Source organism: Artemia sp. Qi Xiang Cuo, chromosome 10 (assembly GCF_049724085.1).
Source record: "Artemia sp. Qi Xiang Cuo chromosome 10, ASM4972408v1, whole genome shotgun sequence".
In the NCBI taxonomy this organism is placed as follows: domain Eukaryota; kingdom Metazoa; phylum Arthropoda; class Branchiopoda; order Anostraca; family Artemiidae; genus Artemia; species Artemia sp. Qi Xiang Cuo.
This window is the reverse complement of record NC_142803.1, coordinates 15,919,498-15,942,490: the sequence shown is the minus strand read 5'-3', so window position 1 is coordinate 15,942,490 and position 22,993 is coordinate 15,919,498. Positions and strand designations below refer to the sequence as shown.

At 37.5% G+C, this 22,993-nt stretch overlaps 1 protein-coding gene across 2 annotated transcripts in view; it reads right to left on the bottom strand.

The window, feature by feature from the left end:
• The window catches only part of LOC148947509 (uncharacterized), a 57,876-nt gene that overhangs the window by 10,652 nt on the left and 24,231 nt on the right, over positions 1–22,993 (bottom strand). For both annotated transcript variants that reach the window (XM_089095955.1, XM_089095956.1), the window contains exons 6-7: positions 2,527–2,722; positions 722–876 (exon numbers count right to left, since the gene is read on the bottom strand). In XM_089095955.1, coding sequence (XP_088952081.1) covers positions 722–876; positions 2,527–2,722 — 351 coding nt within the window. The remainder of the gene's footprint in view (positions 1–721; positions 877–2,526; positions 2,723–22,993) is intronic.

Genomic DNA, 22,993 nt, shown 5'->3' with positions numbered 1-22,993 from the left:
CAAATTTGCTTAATGGAGTTCTTTACTTTTTTTTAAAAACTTATTTTGTGGAAAAGTTTTTTTAGTTAATTTTTAAACAGACCACAGACCAAACGGAGATCTGGTACAGACAAAGTGAAAGCAATGCTAACACAGAAAATTTGCCAATATTAGCTTCGTGGGAGAAAGTCCAAATTTCGGCTCCAAGTTCTGTCTTATGCTGTCTCCCATTACGTTTTACTTGGAATCAATTTCAAATTGAAAAAAACTGCCGGCCTTTTCTTGTTAACTTAATAAATAAAAAAGTCCTTTTTAACAAAAGTAAAGAGCGAAGTTATGTTTTGAGGTAAGCAAAAAAAAAAAAAAATAATACTAGCAGAAATTATTATGAACAATGAACTAAATGTTAAAAGAAACAGATATTAGACTTTGGTGGCAAGTGGATTCCCACCAGACGTCAACTTTTTAACAGTTCACTCTTTACGATAAGCTTCCAATCATCAAAGTAACTGTTCAAAACGAAGAACAGCTTGTTAAAATGAACTCCACCACCCACACCTTTCGAAAACACTCTTGAAGTTTTTCTTTTAAGGGAAAGAGCAGTTGGTATATTTCCTCAAAACTGTAGAAAACAAGAACCTTAATTAGATAAACGATTCATGCACAAAAAAGAATTAATTAAAGTAAAAAATTCAAAACAGGAAAATTACTACTCAATAAAAAAAACTTAATAAAACCCTACTGGTTCCATATTCCGACAGAAATCCACCAGATCCTGTAATCTGTCATTGAATCCTGGAGCAAAACAATTAGGGTCAACAGCGATAAAACATTGACCGAGATTCGCCGGTCTGTCAGCCTCCAACCAACGACGGATCTTAGGGCCATAATCAGACCCTGAAAATTAAATTTTTCACTCTATTGGATAAAACCTTGAGACATAGCTTTCAATAACAGAAAAGGGAGAAATAAATCTATTTAGCGTAATAAATTACAAATAATATAATTAATTAAAAACAATAAGTAAGTCCTGAGAATTTTAAGCAAAATGTTTAATCAGGTTCCCACACAAGTCAAGCCCATACAGATTAACCCCACACAGCTCAATCCTATACAATTCCCCTCTAAAAAAACCGAACCCGACACAGTTGAACCCCCACAAAGCTAGATGTCGGTCAGCTTTACACGAACTCACTTGGCGATCAACACTCAAACCTCACTTACACTCAAACTTACACTCAAATCTTACTTGGCGATCAACAATCAAACCTCACTTACACTCAAACCTCACTTGGCGATCAACACTCAAACCTCACTTACACTCAAACCTCACTTGGCGATCAACACTCAAACCTCACTTACACTCAAACCTCACTTGGCGATCAACAACAATTTTAGAGAAATCATCACTCTACTTCGCAATCCCCACATTGGAAAAATAAGTTTCTAATTTTATCTTTTGCCTTTAAAGAACTACAGACCGCTGATCACGTAGGCCGATGAAGAAACTTCAAGGGACAAAAGCTCGGAAAGCAGTAGAATTGCTCTACAGTACAATTGGAAAACACTAGATGGAATTGCTGTCATTTTCAACCCCACCCCTTAAATTTGCTAGCTTATCGCTACCCATTAACACTTTAATACACAAAACAAAATTATTCAGCTATTTCTAGGATATTATAACTAACAGCAAAGTTTGTCACACGAAAAGGCAAAAACAAAGAAACAAAACATGTAAATATCTAAAACTGCCAATTTTTTTTAGATTGAAAAAACAATAGACTATAAACTACAAAAGGTCAAAGCCTTTGACCTTTTGTAGTTTATAGTCTTTTGTTTTTCCTTTGCCTCACAGGGAATGGTTTTTGCACCCCTAATCCCTCACCCTTTTTGCACCTATAAAATCTAATGTTCCTTTGCCCCCTCTCCGAAAAATATCCATAAAATATTCAGCTCAATCAGCCAGCCGGGACAAAAAAACCTGCAGACTTACCAAAACTACGCATAAAATTCGTCATAATCTTAGTGGAACATACTAACTGTAAATTGAGAAATCTTCGCTTGGTGGGATGGATTCAGGTATCCGTTGAATACCGCCACTAGATTGTTTCCAAAGATATTACAGAGATCAAGGCCTTGGGGGGGAGTACAGGGTTTGTCTGGCTAGAACCCCCCCCCCCTTCAAAAAAGACAAATTGTTCGGCTCGTTAAAACGTACCAAAAATGCATATAAATAAATTTTCATGTTTTTTCAAACGTAAAAAACATGAACCCCCCCCCCCCGAACAAATTCCTGGATACGCCTGGACAGAAATTAAACTATTATATAGACAAATTTTAAAAGATTTTTCTCACTGAAATCCAAAAACAAGAAAATTATTCCCGAGAAAACTTTCCAAACAGTATTTTCGCTTTTACTTAGAACTAGCATAATGTCAAACACACCCATTACTTTTGGAACTCTACCCGAATTCGTACTTTCATCATATAGGACGAAATAATTGATTATTTTATTTATCACTATAACAATTTGATCGTGAGATTTACCTGATAATATTCCACAGAAAAGTTCCACCATAAAAGCTAGGCCATATCCTTTGTATCCTGAGTTGATCTCAGTACCTCCCAATGGAAGCAAGCAACCTTCCTGCATAGCAACTCTGCCGTCTGTAGTAACTTTTCCGCTTTTGTCAATCGCCCAGCCTTCAGGTAGAGGCTCGTTTTTGCGATTTTGTATCTCAATCTAAAAGATTCAATTAATGTGGAATAATAGAAAAAACCAAATGTGTTTAGACTTTTTGACAGGACTATAAAATAGACAAAAAATACAAAACAAAAAATAGAAAGATTGAAACTTGCAAGAATCGCTGAAAATGAAAGTGCTGAATCAGTACAACACTTAGTACAAAAGGACTTAGTCCTTTGTTTGTAGGGCGCTTCATTGAAACCACTCACAAGCTCGAAAAAAGGCGCGGAGGCTAGTCAAAATCCTGCATAAACACCATCAAATTCAACCTCTACTCCATTGGTGGATTCAGATGACACGGCCACCAATGGAACCCTTCCTGGCTTGAAATCACTGCCCCTGTGACCGCACCAAATTGAATGCAATCGTCTGCTCCATCCTAGTGTCTGGGAGAGCTACAAAGCTTGTGTCCTGATTCAAGTACAAGTAAGTAGCACAGGAAGCCACCCAAAATATTTTCTTGCAGCCTATTGATTCTTGCTATCAGCAGTGAATAAATTAATCGGACCAACGACGCTTCTTGACTACTAAGGTCCCGGCGCTAGCCCTGCAGTGTTTAGCTACAGCAAAGTTCGATCTCTGGGTTCCGTATTACCAAGCTAAGGTCAAACCCACTGCCCCACCATAAGACATAAGCAGTGTCTGGAGTGGAATAGACACGGATTTGATAAAAATAATTATCACAAAAGAGTTACTTGAGCAGAACCCTGACAGAAGAAAGTACATTTTCTCCATCCAAATTGGCCAAGCGATGTCTCTGTACGAATTCCGATTAATATGAGCGAACAAGAGTAAAATTCCTTTGTTTTCCAAAAGAAAAGTCAAACTAAAATTCAATAAGTGCAAAGACCACAATCCAAGTTTGAAGTCATAAGGACTTCACCCTTGTGAGTTCCTTGGGACTGAACATTTCAGAAATTGACTTTTTAAGAGTATTTAGATAATTTAGATAAGCTTGTATCTGGCTATAGAGCTATTGGTCTGCAAGTTAATGGTAAGAAAACTGAATTTCTGGGTTTTCAACTCAACGAAACGGGATGGACCAGAACCAACTGTTTCAGCAGACAGCGCTACTATTGCACCGTCTTTGTCGCTTAAATACTTAGGTCTTTTGTACGGTCGAGATAAGAAACCAACTAGAATTCTTTGCCTTGACACCCTTATGTCAAACCTACGAATTAGCTAGGCTAAACTGGCTCCCCTGAAGTATTCATACAATCGGGAAATTCTGGCGAGGCTATATAGAGCGGTGGCACTCCCACATTTTCTTTACCTGTCCCCTGTATGGGAATGGTTTACGGAAACAGAGTGACTAAAGGCTAGATCTGCGTTCTGCAAATATTTAAAATTTCTGTTACGAGTACCGCTGTTCGAGAGAAATAAATTTATCTTGGACAAGTATCTTATTCCAGAGCCTCGTGAAGTTGTGGTAACGCAGGAAACCAATGCTAGAAAAGGTGCACTGGAGCACCTTTACGATTTCCTTCCGTTGCACGTCATGTACGAGCTGTGAATGTATATAGTGTATATAATTTAATCGTTTATTTTTGAAGTAATGTTTTTTTTTTCTTTTGTTTTTCCCTTACTCCGCCATGTTTTTGTTTTATTGGTGGGCTAAAATAAACTATCTATCTATCTATCTATTGTTATCAAACAGTATGTTACCGTTCGTTGTCATTTATTTTTAGCTGTAACTACCTCTAACAATAACACTATCAAGATGGAACCAGTGGAATAGTACCCGTAAATAGTAAACCATAACCATGCAGTAAACAGCATGCCGCTGGTAGCAGGCACTTACCTTATATATAAAAAGAAACTTACCTTATATATAAAAAGAATACTGTGCAGTAAATTATACCGAAAAATTAACAAGGATCTTAATTTCAACAAAAATGTTGCTAGGAGAAAAATTAGGGCAATGTATAACCCATACGAAAAAAAACTTCCAACCAAGCGACGTCAAATCCGGCTCCTCTCTGAACCTAGCTCAACTGCCTGCACAATCTGGTACATAGTTTGAAAATCAGTGTTCTCATAATGATTAAAGCATGTATTTACCATTGTGTATCAGCTATAACCAAAGAAATGTTACGAGGGTTAGATCACGTTTTACAGATCAAAAATTGCGTTTTGCCGACCAATCTATGGCAAACAAGAAGTAGGATATCCTTGAATGGGCAGGGCAGAGACAACGAGAAAAGATTTAAAAGAAACGAATCAAAATAAGATTCTGCCACTCAGGCATTGTGTCATGGGAAAGACAATACCGGATGCAAGTGTGAAAAGAATCAACTTGTATTTTGAATTCATCTAGTAATAAAGATGGCGCTGGCAAGACAAAACGAGGTAGCGCCAAACAGTTGATTTTCTACTGCCTAAGGTGTTTCCTTTAGAATATATTTGAAACATATCAGTGTCTTTGTCAAAAAATCTTTTCTATCTTTGTCACTTTCTACTTCATCAGAAAAAGAAAACCTTTTTTTCTGGAAAACAAGAAAGAAAAGAAAACAAAAAAAATTCCTTTGTCTTTATTTCTTTGTCAAAATATTTTCAGAATATTTCTGTCAATGTGTCAAAGTTGTCATTTAGCATTCTGCTGAACGCAACAAATGATACTTTAAAGGGGGTTTCACGACACTAAAAAAATCCCTCAGCTCAAGAGAGGGGGATTTGGAATCGCTTCATAATATTCAATAGACCTCATCCGTTTTGGAGGGTTTTACAGCTTTACAGCTTCTAGAATTGTATTTAGCCTATTTCTATGCATATACTTTTTAGATATATCATAATGTCTTTGCGCTTCAACGGCTGTAGTGCACCGTTTCTATCTGAACATTTTTGCGATTTTCCCGCATCCACTAACCGTGAGCCGTTTTGCGTAAAAAAAAAAAAAAAAAAAAATGGCACCAGTGGGAACCAAAGGTTTGTTGTGTGTGCACTTATAAGAGGTTAATCACCAGGTGATCCATGTGTTCCATTCTTCTGCAAAATAAAATTCTTAGAACGGGTGAGTTGGACCCTCCAACCATTAAAAAACATCACACATTTAAAGGGAAATCACTTAAAGGAAAAACTGAGTTTACAAAACAGACTTACTCAGACAAGTGGCAAACAAAACCAAACACAATTAATTATTATCAAAGCAGAAGAAATGTTGCTCGTAAAACTCAAGGTAGTTGTCAGCTGTACCCTGGATATATTTACGTAAGAAAGAAGTTATTATGTCGAACCAAATGCTGTTTACACTCCTAATCCTTGGCCTGGCTTACGTTGAGACGGATAATAAAGCTGGGCTTCCTAAATACCTTCCTTAGTCGTTTTTACTGTTGAATTTTTGTAAACTCTACATTTGGAGTATTTTAGAGTATGCTTGTCCTGTGTGGCATTCAAGGCGAAGTAAAGAGCAAAGAAATGACCTTGAGAATGTGCAGAAACGAGCTAACTGTGTGATATTAGGTCCGGAATTCACGAATTACGATGATAACCTTAAAGACTTGATGCCAGGCAACACCAGCTTACAATGGCCTTTGAACAGAAGCTTTTGGAGTCAAGCAAGCATCGAGGCTTGCTCCCTGAACCGGCACGGACAGGGTATAACACAAGGCACCAGAACAAACTGGAGTCTTGTAAGCCCGCGGTTACCGACCGACAAGGATTGTCTTTCGACAATATTTTGTGTCTAATTTTAATAAGTAAGTGACAAGGAAGTGTGAATAATTAATTATATTTAGTGTCTCATTTAACTCATGTTATTCGTAAAAAATGCAGTTCTGGTTCGTTTCTCACTGTGCAAGGAAAATTTTAGACAAACAATTTACCCTTGTATAGCTACTTATCATTAAGTGAGAGCAAAGACCTCCTTAAGCAGTAGATGAATTTTGTTTAGCCACAATTACGTCAATGCTATGCTAAGTTCTAACAAAAGATGGGAATCATGTCAAGCAAAACCGATATCGTAATCTCTTAAACCGTAATCTCCTTAAGTCTCCCAAGGAAATTTTTCTGCCTAAAAAAGGAAGTGATTTTATAGGATACATATCCAAAAGATTGTCAAAATATCATTTCCTCCTACGAACAGACGGAGGAATTTTATTTCAGGTTTATGTCCCCTGTGAAAGCTTTAATATGCTGTTTTTCTGCCCTCCTAGGGCTTTAATATACCAACGAAAGACACAAATTTTATTATCATTCCACAGCCCAGATTCAGTTCTATCTATTTACCAAATTATATTTTTAAATTAGATGTATAGGCTTTTCTAGACTAAAAACACTCAGAAGATTTATTGAAAATCGTCGAAAGAAAGGATAGTTTTGCAATTTTTTTTAAGCAAGCTAAGATCCTTCTCTAAAGAAAGTATAAATAAAATCATAATTCTGGCTCGGTAAATGGATAGTTCGGAGACTTTTTGTTGCAACAATATAAGTACTTGGTACTTTTAGTGCAATTTACTGCTGAAGGCTTGTTGCAAAATCACTTGTTTTATAGGGAACATATACCTTAAGCACGATTTTGTCTGCAAAGCAAACAAATTCTTCAACTCTAACACGAAAGTAAATCGAATATTTTCCCGCATGAAGACATTTATTCCATCGATTGGACGTCAAGTCTGGCTGTCCCTATACCGAGCCAAACTTCGACTTCAGACAGAACCAATAATTACCATATCAAATAATTCACTTTTATTCAGCTTCCAATTCACCTGACTTGGAATTAGGCAAATCAATTTTTATAATATGAGAAGCAGACAATATATAACTAATTTTCGGACGATATTTAACGATGGAAAATTCATCTACGCCTTGTTCAGTGCATTACGGTGAAGTGTGTGTTGTAATGCAGAAGGTGTGGTGTTTTTTTGTGCACTAACAAGGTGTACTGACATTGCGCAATAGTGCATAATAAAAATACTAAGAGAAGTACATAACAGACATTTTTTAAAAACTTTTTTAAATATTCCTTTTACTTAAATTTTGACGTTTGGAAACGTCCCCTTTCAGGAGTAGACGACCCAACTTATAGAACATATTCTATAATAAGAATTTAAAGCTATCGACAACTTAAAAAAAAAATAAAGCATGCTGCAAAATTTTACACAATAATAGTAATATACAATCAACTAACTACAAAAAATAAAAATAAAAAAGAGTTATGACGGGAAATAAGCACAAGAAATGGATATTAGTCATAGAGGCATATCCCAGTCTCGTCAGTTATTTGTATTTCTATTTTTTCCGAACTGTCTATTCAGTTTTATGTAGAAAAAAAACATAAATTTTATTGAAATTCAAAGAGATACAAATTAGTTAGGATTAAGCACAATCAAAACAAAAAAGAAATTTGAGTGAGAGCTGAGTTATAACACACATCTAACACAGAGACTTACCTATCCTCCAATACTTCCTAAGAAAAAAATACAATTATTTTAGCTTAAAAAAATAGACAGAGCCTTGTACATAGTTGCTGAAATAAATCTATATCAATCAGGAAAAGATGGTCAGTCAATGTTGCAGGCCACACCAAGCTTAAATACAATTACCGAAATTAGAAGCATTTCTTTTAAAAATTTTGAATTTCTAAACTTTGTACCCCGGTTCTTTAAACAAGAAGAGAAAAAGAATACACAAGAATTAAGATTGAAAACAGTGAAAACAAAAGCTACATGAATACCTTCCAAGAGAGAAAGGGGCTTGAATGGTTTTCCCTAAGTACAGCATAAATACTTTATGCTTAGGACGATTCTTTATTTCTATCTTCGGACTAGTCTTAGGGAAACCTTTATCCTAATGTGTTCACGTTGATTGATTTGATCGATATAAATAGGCTTCTACACATTTACCATGTCAAAATAATGGGATTTTTACCATGTCAAAATAATTATGTGGGGGTAAAATATAATTTTTATAAAACATATGGAGTCGGCGGAAAAAAGTTTTAATTATTTCCAAAATAATTCACAAGAAGTAATATTCATCTCCTTGCTAAAGGAAATTATCTTCTTCTCTGAAGGCTCGGCTGTTATTTGTACTTTACTTAAAACTGCCATAAAAAGCGTGAGTGCAGGTTTAAGTAGTGTTGACATTTTTAAATACAATAGAGTAAAAAGGAAACAAATGTTCATATTATGTTGTGCTAGAGTTTAGCACAACATTTAGCAGCAAAACATATTATTTCACAATAAAACTTATTTATAACATATTTTTTGTTTATGGATTTTGCCATCTTATGTAAAGGGCCCAAAGCAGGACACTGGACCCCAAGCCCCCTAGACTCAACACTCCACCAACTTTATGCATCATTCGAATTGAAAATTAGTCAATTGAGATTTCAACTTAAAACTCCACATTTTAACTGTTCGCTTTATTCCTATAGAGATTAAACCTTACTGAAGTGCATAGTTGTTATATTAAAAAAAAAACGAAAAAAAAAAAAACACAGTTGTTACTCCATTTGTCATTTAAAACACAAAGACAAGACAACTTTGGCTTTATGTGCACCATAAAATTTTTTCTTGTTCATGAAAAAATACAATAGAGTAAATACATATTGAATTGGAACCATGCAGTATCATGATGATTATTTAATTAAAAATTAAGACCTACAGTCTGATGACCATGATGGTGACCAATATGAAGATGAATCCAATTCAATATGATGACATCCAATTTTTCTTGTTCATGAGTTTTGTCATTTTTTTCTGCACGTTCAGCCGGTATGCACCGGATTACGTTGACTATTATCAAGATTAATCAGCAATTTTGGTCTTTACAATTTTAGGGTCCAAAACAGAACCCTAGACCCCGAGCCCCCTCCGCTAAACAACCGATTCACTTTATATATAATTCGAATTTAATATCAGACACTCAAATATCAAAAACTCCATGTTTTAACATTTCGTTTTATTTTTCTAGGGATTCACTTTACTGAAGTGCATAGTTCTTAACAGAAAAAAACAAACAAAACAAAACAAAAAAAATACACATTTGTTACTCCATTTGTTAATTAAAACCAAAACACCTTATTTGACTCCAAATATGACTGGAATCAAACAGTTCGTGGAAACGGACTGTAAGTAAGGAGGGATTCGGCTCAATAGTAACCGAAACTCTAGAATAAGGAATTTAATGTCTATAGATTCATCAAAAGAATCAGCTTATTATGCTGATTCCAAATATATAAAATTCATCAAGTTTAGTGTTACCCATCAAAAGTTACGAGATTGAGAATATTTGCCTGATTTTTGAAATAGGGGTAAAACACCCACCCCCCTAAGATTAAACGAATCTTAATTAAAATGACACCATCAGATTCAGCATGCCAGAGAACCCAACTGTAGAAGTTTCAAGCTCCTATATACAAAAATGTGGAATTTTGCTATTTTCGTCAGAAGACAGATCACGGATACGTGTTTATTTTGGGGTTTTTTTCTTCTTTTTTTTTTCCAGGGGTCTTTACCAAAATTTTTATGTGCAGGTGTTCCGGGGGAATCACCCAGGGGCTTTTTTCCGGGTGTTCTGATTTTCGGAAAATAATTTCCACGGAACGGGGCATTTCTGGAGCGATTGAGGAACCGATTCACGATTAAAATTTTACTCAAATGAAAGAAAGCTAAGGAGAATTATTCAGGTGGAATCGTCCGCAAGCAATTTTACAGGGAGGGTGAATTCTCAGCGAGGATGGCACTGTATGGAGGGAATTTGAAGCGGGGGGGGGGGGTACCTTACGCTGAGTGAAATTTCCACGGAGGAGCTTTTCCCTGAGGGGGAGGGGTATATTCCATAGAGGGTGAGCCAGGTTTACGGCCATTATTCGAAAAATAAACATAAAGTATTCTAAATATGAAGGATTGCCCCCTCCTCAATACCTTGCTCTTTACGCTAAAGTTAGACTGTTCGTCCCAATTTTTTAAGAGCGTCTACTGAAACACGGGACCCTTTAATAACAATAGGAAGCTTTTTTCAAAATGCTAACAGCTTTAGCGTGAAGAGCAACGTATTGAGAAGAGGGCCGCTCTTCACATACGGAATAAATCTGCCATAAAACACACGGAACTAATGAATTAGATAGCTGCTCATCCCCCAAGATTATTTAACTACCTAAAGGTCATAAACAAATCCCATTTCCTATAAATCTATTCAAAGCTGCACCTCAACGATTATTTAACTACAAATCCCATTTCTTAATACCACAATCATTCCAAATCACAGTAACAAAAAGCCACCTTAGCTTAACACAGCATCGCACGCTTCTCGTCCATATCAATCTATTCAAAGCTGCACCCCTCCCCCTGAAGTTCCTATTTTTCTTTGAATCCCTCCTTACAACCTCTCCCCATCAGGAACCACCTATTTTTTTATTTTGGCTCCACATGGGTGGCCAGAAAGCGCAATCTTTGGCAATCTGCCATCCTTCCTCCGTATAGCGCAGCCTAGTCAAATTGACCTTTTTGCCATTTTAGCCGTCGAAAAATTGATCAAACTGCATTTTTCGAACAACTTATTGTTTTATAGATGATCAGTCAAATAAGCACCGTAAAAGCACTCTTAGCCAATTCTTCCTTAACTTTTGGAAATGCCCGCGTTTCAGGGCCATACTTTACAACTGTCATAACCAAAACTTTCAGTATACTAACCTTTGTTCAAATTCAAATTCACTTTATTTTTTCCTTAATATTCATGTTAACAACAAAAATAACAGCGGAAGTCAAACAATTTAAAAACACTTACAAAATTAAAATATTCAAACTTGATTCATTTACAATTTTTTTGGGTCACCATTGTAGTGTTTTACGAAGTATGGACCAAATGACTTCAGGTAGCGCTCGGATGAGTGGATCGGCGGTCGTTCCAGCTTTGCTGCGTTTTTCGTTATTTCTCTGAGCCTCGTAGAACGCTGAGTTAGGCGCGCCTCAAAATCCGGTAGTAGATCACGGTGTGTCTCAGAGTCGAGGATTTTTCGACCAAAGTCCATTACCAGTGTGTGCATTCTCTCTTTGAGGGACTCGAACTTCAGAACTTTGAGGCTCATCTCATAGTCAACGTAACTACTCCCCAGTATTATTTTGTAGCCCCTTTTCTGCAATCCTTCAATTTTGTCGCTTTGATCTATGGTCAGTGCGCTGTGCCACACTGGGCAGGCATATTCAGTGAGCGGTCTAATGTAGCATTTGTAGCATACAACCATGATCTCAGTTATCATCCCAAAGCGGCGAAGGTAGGCAAAAGATCTTAGCAGGAAGGCGGTCTTCGAGACGATTGACGATACGTGGGTATTCCATTTCAGATCGCCATCCAGGTGGACACCCAGGATCTTCACCTTTTTTACAGCCTTCGGCCCACCGCATGGCGGGTCTGGAACTGGCCGTTTAAGGAAATTAACCCTAAATAGGACTGTTTTTTCTTGGCTGAGTGTAAGTTTCACTTGATTTGCTTCATCCTCGATTTTTGCATTACTGTTAGGATAGGGTCTGGCTGTATGCTCTGTGAGAGAAGTCTGAGGAGGAGGGTGGAGAGATCTTCAGCGAATTTGTAGCGTTCCATAATTTCGCGCAAAAATTTATTGATCCCAATAAGGAAGGCTAAAGGGCCTAACTTCGACCCTTGTGCTGCACCGCAGGTCAGCTCCCTGATGTTTGACGTTTCGCCATTGGGAAGTTGTACTTTCTGTTTGCGGTTCGTCAGGAAACTGCCAACCATTCACAAGACAATTTGTCTTGCTCCAAGGTAAGTTGCCTCGCCGATAACAACTGAGTGGTCGAGTAAGTCGAACGCTTTCACGAAGTCCGCGATGATGCAGTCAATATAAGCACCGTCAATCTCCAGATGCTCCAGGATGTCTTTGATGAGGTGGATCAGGTAATGCACAGTACTATGACCTGGACGAAAGCCGTACTGCCGAGGATCAAGATTTTCACTAATATCTTCGAAAAGCCATTTGAAGACAATCCCTTCCAGGACTTTTGAGAAAATCGATGTCTTTGAGATGGGTCTTAAGTCATTTGCAGATTCAATGGATGATTTTTTCGGTATAGGAATGACCACAACAGTTTTGAATCGTGTCGGGAAGGTTTCGTTATTCAAGCCTTGGTTTACTATGGCAGTACACGATACCGCAAGCTCTTTACTGCATGCTTTGATCAGTTTGATTTGCAGTTTTCCAGAAAATGATGCCTTCGATGTGTCCAGTTTTAAGAAAGCGGTCTGAATGGTTTCTGCTTCAATGACAGGGATTTCAGTAATGCTTGAAAGGTCGAGAAGTGATGTAAGACCAGGGTACTTTGTACAGATTTTAGCAAAGTGTTCATTAATTGCATTAGCGGTACGTTTCTCCCCGTTTTCGTTCATTAGTTCAATATTTTTCTGCTTTCGGGCAAAAAAGTTTTGAACCACGCTATGAAAGTTTTTAGAATCAGAAGATATAAGCTTCTGTACAGTCAAGCAGCCGTGCTGCTTCCTTGCATACTTTATCTTTCTCACCACTATGTTTCGCAACTTATTGGACTCTGCTGTGTTAGTGTTGTACAAATTATCCCGCCTTAGGATAAGCTCTTTTATATCTGGCGTGATCCAGGGTTTCATTTCATTTCCTACTACCCGTTTCTTTTCTGGAAAATGCTCTTCGAACATTTTCTGAAGTTGGTCACAGAAGGCATTTGTCATGTCTTCAGCGGACGGTAGTCTGTAAATAGGAGTCCAGTTCTGCAATGTTAAATTTCTCTTGAAGGCGGGGATTTGTTCATCCCTGATCGGTCGATAGGTTACTGTTTGTTTAATTACCTTTCGCCGTGACGAATGCGTCGGTCTGCAGGTCACTGTTAGGTGATCACTTAAGCCAATGCTTGCTGTGATTTCTGGCTCGTTGTAGTACTGTTCGAGGTTAGTGAAGACCATGTCAAGTAGGTTACTGCCGCGGGATGAAGACTTCACCACTTGTTTCAGTGATAGACTGGACTCTATCCAGGAAGGTTTAATACCATTGAAGTCTCCGCTTATCACAATACCGGCAAAGGGATATTTACTCCGGAGACGGTCGACGGAGTATTGTAGATAGTTGACTACAGTCTTCCGGAATGGGGCTTTGGGTGGGTAGTAGACGACTCCAAAGATTAGGGATGACACTCCCCTTGGTAGGAAACGCGGTCTTACCCAGACCAATAGCACTTTGATTTCTTGGGATTGGGGTATTGGAGGATCGAGTATTCGGCTGGGCGTATCGTTTCGGCAGATAAGACCAACTCCTCCACCGTGGCTGATTTCTTCTTTTTTTTCGTCTGCTGACTTTCGAGGTAATATGTATGTATTGTAGCCATCGAGGCTGAGTGTACTGCTATTTGTAACCCAAGTTTCGGTAAGACAGGCCACATCGATCTGTTTACCTCGCATTAAGATATCCAGTTCCTCGATTTTGTTTGTTATTGACCGGACGTTCGACAGCGAGACAGAGGGAAATTCTGGATTCCGCTTTAATCTTGATTTCCTTTTTACAGGATCAGAGGTTTGGGTCCTTACCGCGTGACAGTTACTTGTCTGTGCTGGCGGAGGGACTTTCTGTGCTGGCGCGAGTCCGGAAGTGATTGTAGTTGTTGACTGTCGGTGGGTGATGATTCGGGTGCATATAGTTTTTTGAACTTGTTTGTCCCCTGTCCGTTCTCGTTTTCTGGTGGTTTAGTGCTGGTTTGATTGGGTGAAAGGAGTTGCATCGTTGTCCTTTGGTGCAACGGCCGTCCGCAAATCTCTTACATTTTTCTGTATGCAGTTTTTTTGCATTTTGCGGACTGGGCTTTTTGGCAACCATCTTGAGCGGTGTTATGTTCACTAACTGGAGGAGTCTCAACGTTATGAGAGAAACGACACTGGTTGACCCATCTGCAGTGACCTTTTTTAAAATAAATGCACTCAGTTTGCGTATTTTGGAATGTTTTGACAGGTTGACTGAGTACAATGACTAATCTGTCTTGTTCTGCTCCCCTCGTGCCTTCTTCAATGTCAGAATTTCTGAGTGGAACTTGGCCTGAGTTGCTGGGTTCTTCTGCTGCTGGTGGTCCTGGAGTCGCACTGACTCATCGCAGGACAATTCGGCCAATAATAGTCTCATGAGGATCAGTCATCGTACTCGCATTATTCTTTTCGGGCTGGACCAATGATCGGTTTTCAAGTTGCGATTGATTGTTCTTTAGAAGCATTTCCTTTAGAAGTCATTTCAAGTATTTGTTGCTTGTATACCGTGTTGAAAGCACAAAGCTGCGCAATCAGCGCCCTTTGATCGAGAATGGTCTGATTCTGCTGCTCAATTCTTCCTGTAAGAGCGTTAATCATTGCAAATTCCAGAGAGTCTTCTGGGTTACGAACGGAAGTATTAACATTAAGACTAGAGCAGTTGAAGCTTGCTATGACCGGGACACCATTCTTGAAAGGCGGTTCCGCAACTTGAGTATCGAACTTTGGTGGGTGGTGAATGACGGACGATAAGAGACGGTTTTCGTCCGCTAAAGCCGATTTCCTTGAACGGGCCTGTAGAACCTCGTAGGGCGTTGTTCCTGCGTCATCCCACAACATCGAACTTGCTGCCAGAGGGGAGGCTTTTGGACATTCAAATGTGTTAGAGTGGGCAAGGTAAGCGTTTTCAGTTTCCCTTCTGTCACTTTCCACGAACGGGGTCGAAGGCCGTAGTATTTCTTTCTCCCAGAAACGGGAAAAACTCGAATCAAAATTTGAATCACTGACAGGAAAGACATTTATCGTCTGATTTGCTTTTGTTAATTTCGTGTGCTGCCGTCTATCAAGTCCGTGAAGGTCAAGCGCTGTGATTAAATTTTCCTCAGTAGATGGTACTAGCGTCGCCTTGCAGAGAGAGCACCTCGTTACTGCTGTGCTAGTTCCAAATTTTTCGGACTGCTTTTCTCGTCCATTTTCAAATGCTGAACAATTTGAGAAAGTAGTTACCTTAGTTTGAGTTTTTACGCCGGATGTGGGTTGACGTGGGTTTTCAGAATTCAAATTATCCATTACTGCATCATTAGCGGTGGATATAATTGATTGGCATGTAGGTTGCGTCGCTGCTTTCTTCACACTCCTGGTTTTCCGCACGTCCTTCTTCATAGCAGGAGTTACTCCTTCTGGTTCACCTTTCGGGGAACACGCAACACAAGTCCATTTAGGATCCGGAATATAACTCTTTGTGAGTCTAATTCCTGCATAAAACGCGTGAGTCAATTCCTTACATTTGCTACATTCCACGGAGTTTGAGGTCACATGTTTGTGGCAAGACACACATAGCCACTTAGGTTTGACTCCTGTTTTCTTCAGGGTAGACGTCGCTGTTGCTGCTTTTGCCATTAAGAGTCAGGTTACTTATGGTCAGCGATGTATGGGGAGGGGGGTTTGGCTATGCACCAGATTCGCGCCAGATCCAAGAGTGGGGCTGTCTTGATCTTTTGATGCACCAATGCCACCTTATTTTTGAAAACAGTGCACAATCGTGGAGCTTATAGAAAGATCTATCACAAAACGCATTGACCTATTGGTCGAACGCGTTCAAACCCCCTAACAACACCAGGAGCAAGGGAAACATCAGGAGCAAGAGATCACCGGGAGCAAGGGAAGCGTGGAGACCTGCTCACCTGTTCCCTGCAATTTAAGGCAAATCAACCGGCAGGTACCAATATGGCACTTCCGGCAGGTTCTCTCCCCTCTTCTGCTTGGTCCCAAGCGATCCGCGCAGTCAACAGGACTTTACTTATTCAGAAGAAACATATACACAGGTGGTAACAAAGATAGTGCTATATGAACATAGCACAATAGATGGTGAGCCAATCTATATGAAAAAAAGATGGCGCTAGTGATAATACACAGAGAGAAAAACCTATACTAAGAACTATAGAAGGTCCCTCAAAAACTACTCAACTAAAAATCTATAATTAGAATTTACAAATCAATATGGAAATAACCTCAAAGTAATTCAGAAGCTTTATCCCATTAAGGGCAAAGATGCAAACTCAGCTACAATAACTCAGTATAAAACATAGATGGCGTGACTACCATATTGTTCGCAAACTCATCTTCCTGTTCTTCCAAATTATTTTCACAGCGAAGAAAAAAGAACCGGCGACTTGGCTATTCTATATTTTACGTCTTCACGGCATCAGCCATATGAACTAATAAGCCTAAAACTATCCTAGTGAGCGAAGCTATCCACCTGATTGATCCCATCATTGCCTAACATCACCCGTTCTCCCTGATTTATTCCTAGTCTAAGCAACTTGATTTTCTCAACATTAATTTTCAAGCCTATTCTTGTACCCTGAGCTCAAAAAATCTTGAAAAATTCATTCATTTCGATAACGCTTTATCTAAGACAATTATATTTAGAAATGATAGCTAAGTGAGAAGCCAGGTTCTTACACCTTGTATAGCATCTAAGGAACTAATGTTGCGCTCCCTCATTTTGCAATGACTTTGGAGTTTTCAGTAATATCGTTTAATATTAATGGTACAAAGGATAAGGACTTCGTTATTGATGAGTTCTACAATGATTTTGATTTGGGTTGTCTACAGGAGCATCTTCTTACAGATTTTAGCATTAACATTTTGCGTCGAATCCCTCATCATGATGTGTTTTTTACTACTGCCAGAGCCACAAGAGGCCGCCCATCCGGTGGGCTAGCTTGTGTTTTTAAGTGCATTCCGAATTTGGTTTCGCCGGTGATTTTTTTTTACTCGGATGAGTTTTTTTGGGCTGTTCGTATGGACACTACAGTTTTCATTAATTCTTATCTGCCTCATGACCATCGTTCTGCCAGATCGACTAGATATGGTAAAGCTTGCAACACGTTGAAAATTTTAGTGGAAAAAATTCTTTCGATTTCTCTAGATTATATGATCATTGGTGACCTCAATACGGATATAAATTATTCGACAGTGAAAAGTGATTTGTTGTTAGATTGCCTTCCATCTTATCATATTATACCCAAAACTCATCCGTTTTCTTACATTCACCATTCAGGTAGTAAGAGCAATATTGATCACATTATTTGCTCATCTAATATTACTACATCAATAGTGTTTGCACATGTTGAAGAACAAGACTTAGACCATCTCCCTATTTCACTTATCCTTACGCTTAACATAAACCTTGCAAGTATTTGTAAAGTACCCCGGTCTTCAAAATGGTTTGAAAAAAAGGAATTGGAAGAGAGCTGATGTCCCTCTCTATGCATTTACACTAATAAACCTGCTGTCTGCTATACGAGTTCCCTATCATCTGCTCCAGTGCTCTATACCAGTGAATTGCAAAAAGGACCTGGATTGTTATTTTAATCAACTAATTAAATGTCTAAAAGATGCAGAGGCAGTTGCAGTGCCGCTGCAACGTGTTAGATGTGGTACAAAAAAACCTATTTGGTCTTTAGATCCTAACTTAAAAACTTTGAAAAATAAAGCAAAGTTTTGGTTAAAAGTTTGGAATGAATTTGATAGACCGCCTTGTGGAATTGTATCTAACCTTAAGCGTAAGACGTGCAGTGAATATAAGAAAAATCTTGAGTCAATGCGTTATCGTGGTATGGATTTTCCAGTGTCAAAGAGAGAATGGCGAAAAGTTTCTAATTCTGAGTCGATGAGAAGTGATATGCCAAGTAGTGATTGACTCCCTATCTCTGTTTAGCACGATCATTAGTGATATATTTTTTTCTAATATTGGCGGATGTGTACAACCTTTGCAGATCCATTCTGATATTTTTAGAACCCCTTTATATCAATATCTTTGTATCCATATTTCTCTTTCATGTATTATTGAAGAAATTATGAAACTAAAATTAGATAACTTTGATAGTGATGGTCTATCTAGATTGAATCTTTTATTAGATTGCTCCCCCCTTATTGATCATATAAACCTACTTCTCCAGATGTGTATTTATACTTCTAGTGTACCGGAGAGTTTTTTGTGTGGTACTGTTTCTTCAATTTTAAAGAAGGGAAATTCTCCTTTAATTTGCTCTTCTTACCGACCTATTACTGTCTCTTAAACTTTTAGTAAAGTTCTTGAGCATATATTACTACCTATTGTGACTAATAATATGCTTGAGAGAGATAACCAGTTTGGATTTAAGCCCGGAGTAGGTTGTCAACACGCACATCGTGTATTATCTTCTTTGCTCCTTGAAAATTCTTCTAAGAGAAGGAGTCTATATCTTTGTACTTTAGATCTATATAAAGCTTTTGATAGTGAATATTATAGTCAGCTTTTTCCTGCTCTCCATGGTTGCGGTGTTGATATTTCGGCTATGATGCTTTTTCGCTACTGGTGCTCAAGTTATTTTCGTTCACTGAAATCAGCGCTAGATGCTATTGTTAAAGTGAAAAGAAGTTTGAGACAACATTAAGTTTTGTCTCCAACTCCGTTTAAAGTATGAATTTCATAGGTTCTGGCAAAGATATCGGCTATTTATCTTTCTGGTTTTTGTGATGTTTCATATCTTGCCTATGCTGATGACCTGCTTCTTATAAACCGTACTACAACTGGTCTACCTAACATGGTTTCTTGTCTTGCTACTTCCTCTTCAGACATAGGCCTTTCTCTTAATGCAGATAAGTGTAAATTCTTTTCTTTTAACAACAATTCTAGTACTCCTCTTCGTTGTAGTGGCTTTACTATCCCTCTCGTAGACTCTCTTCGATTGCTCGGTAGTTCTATTACTAATAGTCTTCCGAGCTTGCGCCAGCACAGTCTCAGATATTAATATGAAATTTCAATTAGGATATGCTAAGATTATTGCCAATTGAGGTAAATATAATAAACTCGCGTTGCCCAAGCTCAACTCAACTGTTTGTGACCATCCAATTATTTTCGCTTCTAGAATTTTTCCCCTTCTTAAGAATAATGAGTTAAAAAGAATCCGGATTAATTATTTTAAATCTTGTAAATTTTTGTTGTTTCTTCCACCTTGGACTAAAAACCGGGTAATAATTTTATAAATTTCTTGTTCCTGATATTACGGTAAAACTGGAAGTACTACACAGAAAACTCTCAAATACTGCTCGTATCCGTTTTTCTCCGCAGCATCACCTTATCAGGTTTTTTCAGTCGCAAGTTATTTTTCCTTAGTTTGTTTGTTTGTTTTTTTCTCTTTGGTCACTCCACATTTTTTAGCATTGTAAAGAATGAGTAACAATCCAATAATGATAATAATAATGTCAGCTGGTGAATATATTTCTGTATGTTACTGCTTACTAGATTCTGCAAGTTGTGAGTTTTTTTTCTCTTCTTCTTTTTCCCTTTTTTTATTTTATTTCTCTTTTGTTTTAGTTTCTTTTAAATTTTATGCATTATACTGTAACTGGTATTGTTGGATTTCTATATTGATATGTGTTGCATTTTATGCGTTTTTATTCGTGATACTCTACGTATTGTACCTCTGTATAGTGTACATTACGTATTGTACCACGTATTGTACCTCTGTATTATTATTGTACCTCTGTATAGTGTACAATACGTATTGTACCACGTATTGTACCTCTGTATAGTGTACAATACGTATTGTACCACGTATTGTACCTCTGTATTATTATTGTACTTCTATATAGTGTACAATACGTATTGTACCAAGTATTGTACCTCTGTATTATTATTGTACCTCTGTTTAGTGTACAATACGTATTGTACCACGTATTGTACCTCTGTATTATTATTGTACCTCTGTATAGTGTACAATACGTATTGTACCACGTATTGTACCTCTGTATAGTGTACAATACGTATTGTAACACGTATTGTACCTCTGTATTATTATTGTACTTCTGTATAGTGTACAATACGTATTGTACCACGTATTGCACCTCTGTATTATTATTGTACCTCTGTATAGTGTACAATACGTATTGTACCACGTATTGTACTTCTGTATAGTGTACAATACGTATTGTATCACGTATTGTACCTCTGTATTATTATTGTACCTCTGTATAGTGTACAATACATATTGTACCTCTGTATAGTGTACAATACGTATTGTACCACGTATTGTACCTCTGTATTATTATTGTACCTCTGTATAGTGTACAATACGTATTGTACCACGTATTGTACCTCTGTATAGTGTACAATACGAATTGTACCACGTATTGTACCTCTGTATTATTATTGTACGTCTGTATAGTGTACAATACGTATTGTACCACGTATTGTACCTCTGTATAGTGTACAATACGTATTGTACCTCTGTATAGTGTACAATACATATTGTACCACGTATTGTACCTCTGTATTATTATAATAATAATAATAATACTCTATTATCATAGCATTTTTTAAGTTCTAGTGTTTTTTCTAGTAGCAAAAGAAATAATACCACAGCAAGATGCCGTTTTCATCCCTTTTGTGTCAATAAAAAAACTATCATAAGAGGACAAAAACATACTGTCAAGCAGTGTGAGATAGCAATCAAAACAATTGTAGAAAACCCCCCAGTTTCCAAGGTCGTACGGTCGCAGGATGGTGCATATTGCACCTAAACATATAAAAGTCTATACAAAATAAAGGATGAATTTAAACGATAACTTCCTTTGATTGAGTTGATTCTTCTGAGATTGCGATCATTTATGGACAATATTGATCATTTGTATGCCAACTTGTCAGAAAGAAGACAGTGAATAATTAGATGGAAAGAAGGGGCATCTAAGGCCATAAGAACTTTAAGGCCTAAAATACACGTTCCTTTCCGTAAGAGGTCCTTAATTTAAATCTGGAGGACTGGAATATATGGAATTTACCACAGTCTCCATTGATTCGAAGGATAATATTTAATTTAGTTGTTAAATGCGGTTGTTAGGGTGGCAATACCCCCCCCCTCCACAATTTCGATAAGATTTTTATTCGAAATAGGCATTAATTAAAAAGAGAGAACAGAATTTTAGAATACGTAAGCCATATTTCAAACTGCTCCAAAGAGCCCTCGCCTATTCATAAATTGGATAATTATAACATACAATTTTTTGATACCATTGCATTTTTATGTACAAAATGCCGAAGAAACAAGCAAAACTGGATTTTTTTTTCTTAAAGAAAGATTAGATCAGTCTAAATACAAGTCTAAGTAATATTATGATTCTGGCTGGGTGAGTGGATAGATCTAAAACTAAATACCAAAGCGATATGGGTATTTTGTCATTTTGGTGCAAGTTACGCCACCAGGCTTGTCGCAGAATCGCACATTTTACAGGAAACATAAACCCTAAGACTTTTGCTTTAGATGGCAGCATCGTCCGTTGTATTGAGCCAATGATTATAGAAAATAGAAAGAAAAACTCATTCACAGCAGAATCATTTTCTATCGTTTTGCACAACAGAGCAGCAGCTTTTCCCCCGATTGAGGTAAAATGTTGCAATACGAAATATAGCTGATTTCAGGCATCATTCTCAAGCCATTTACTTTCCAGTCTATAGTTTACAAACTAAAAATAAATTAAAAAAGGACAAGATATTTAATATAAGAGTTAAAACCAACATAAATGAGGGTAAACACGAGGGTCTGCCACCCGTTTCGAAACCCTGGCTTTTTACACTGAACTTTACCAAACGACCGGATTCACCCTCGAAGTGCTGTGATAGTAATTAACATAAGTGTAATTACCAGGGGGCTAAGACATTGGCTATTTCCTTCATAGTAAGGCAAACTTTTTATTTTTCCTTTTTTGTTTACCAAAAATCAAATTTCCATTTTTTAGGGTACGTTTTAAGTTGTAACATTGCTCTAAAGTTTAACATGCATCTGAAAATAGCTTGTTCTTTTTTTCGTGCAATGAAGATGAAAGGAATCCCGGAGGATTGTGCGTACACTATCAATACTAACTAACATTGTTAATGATATAGCATTAACATTATTCTTAATGCTATAAACGAGTTAAGAAAGGAATAACAGTTCAAAATCAACAATTAAATGAAAATTAATAGCCCGAAATGGGGGAGGGGGGAACGCCATCTTTTTAAGACACCCAATTTTTTACCGGGTTTCTGGTTTTAAAAAAAGAAATATTAAAAAGGGCTAAAAACTATAAAACGCCAAAAAAAGGAAACATGTTTCTGGTTGGCAGGTTTTACTTGCGCCTTACTGAATGAGCGCATTTACGCTGGATGCACTGTGACAGTGAGTTTCTTTGATTTAAAAACCAAAGGGATTGACAGCTCCCTCCACAATAAGATAAATTTCCAGTTTTTTTGTTCATTAAAAATCCCCTTTTTATTGTTAGTTTCAAGTTTTCAAACTGTAGTTAAGT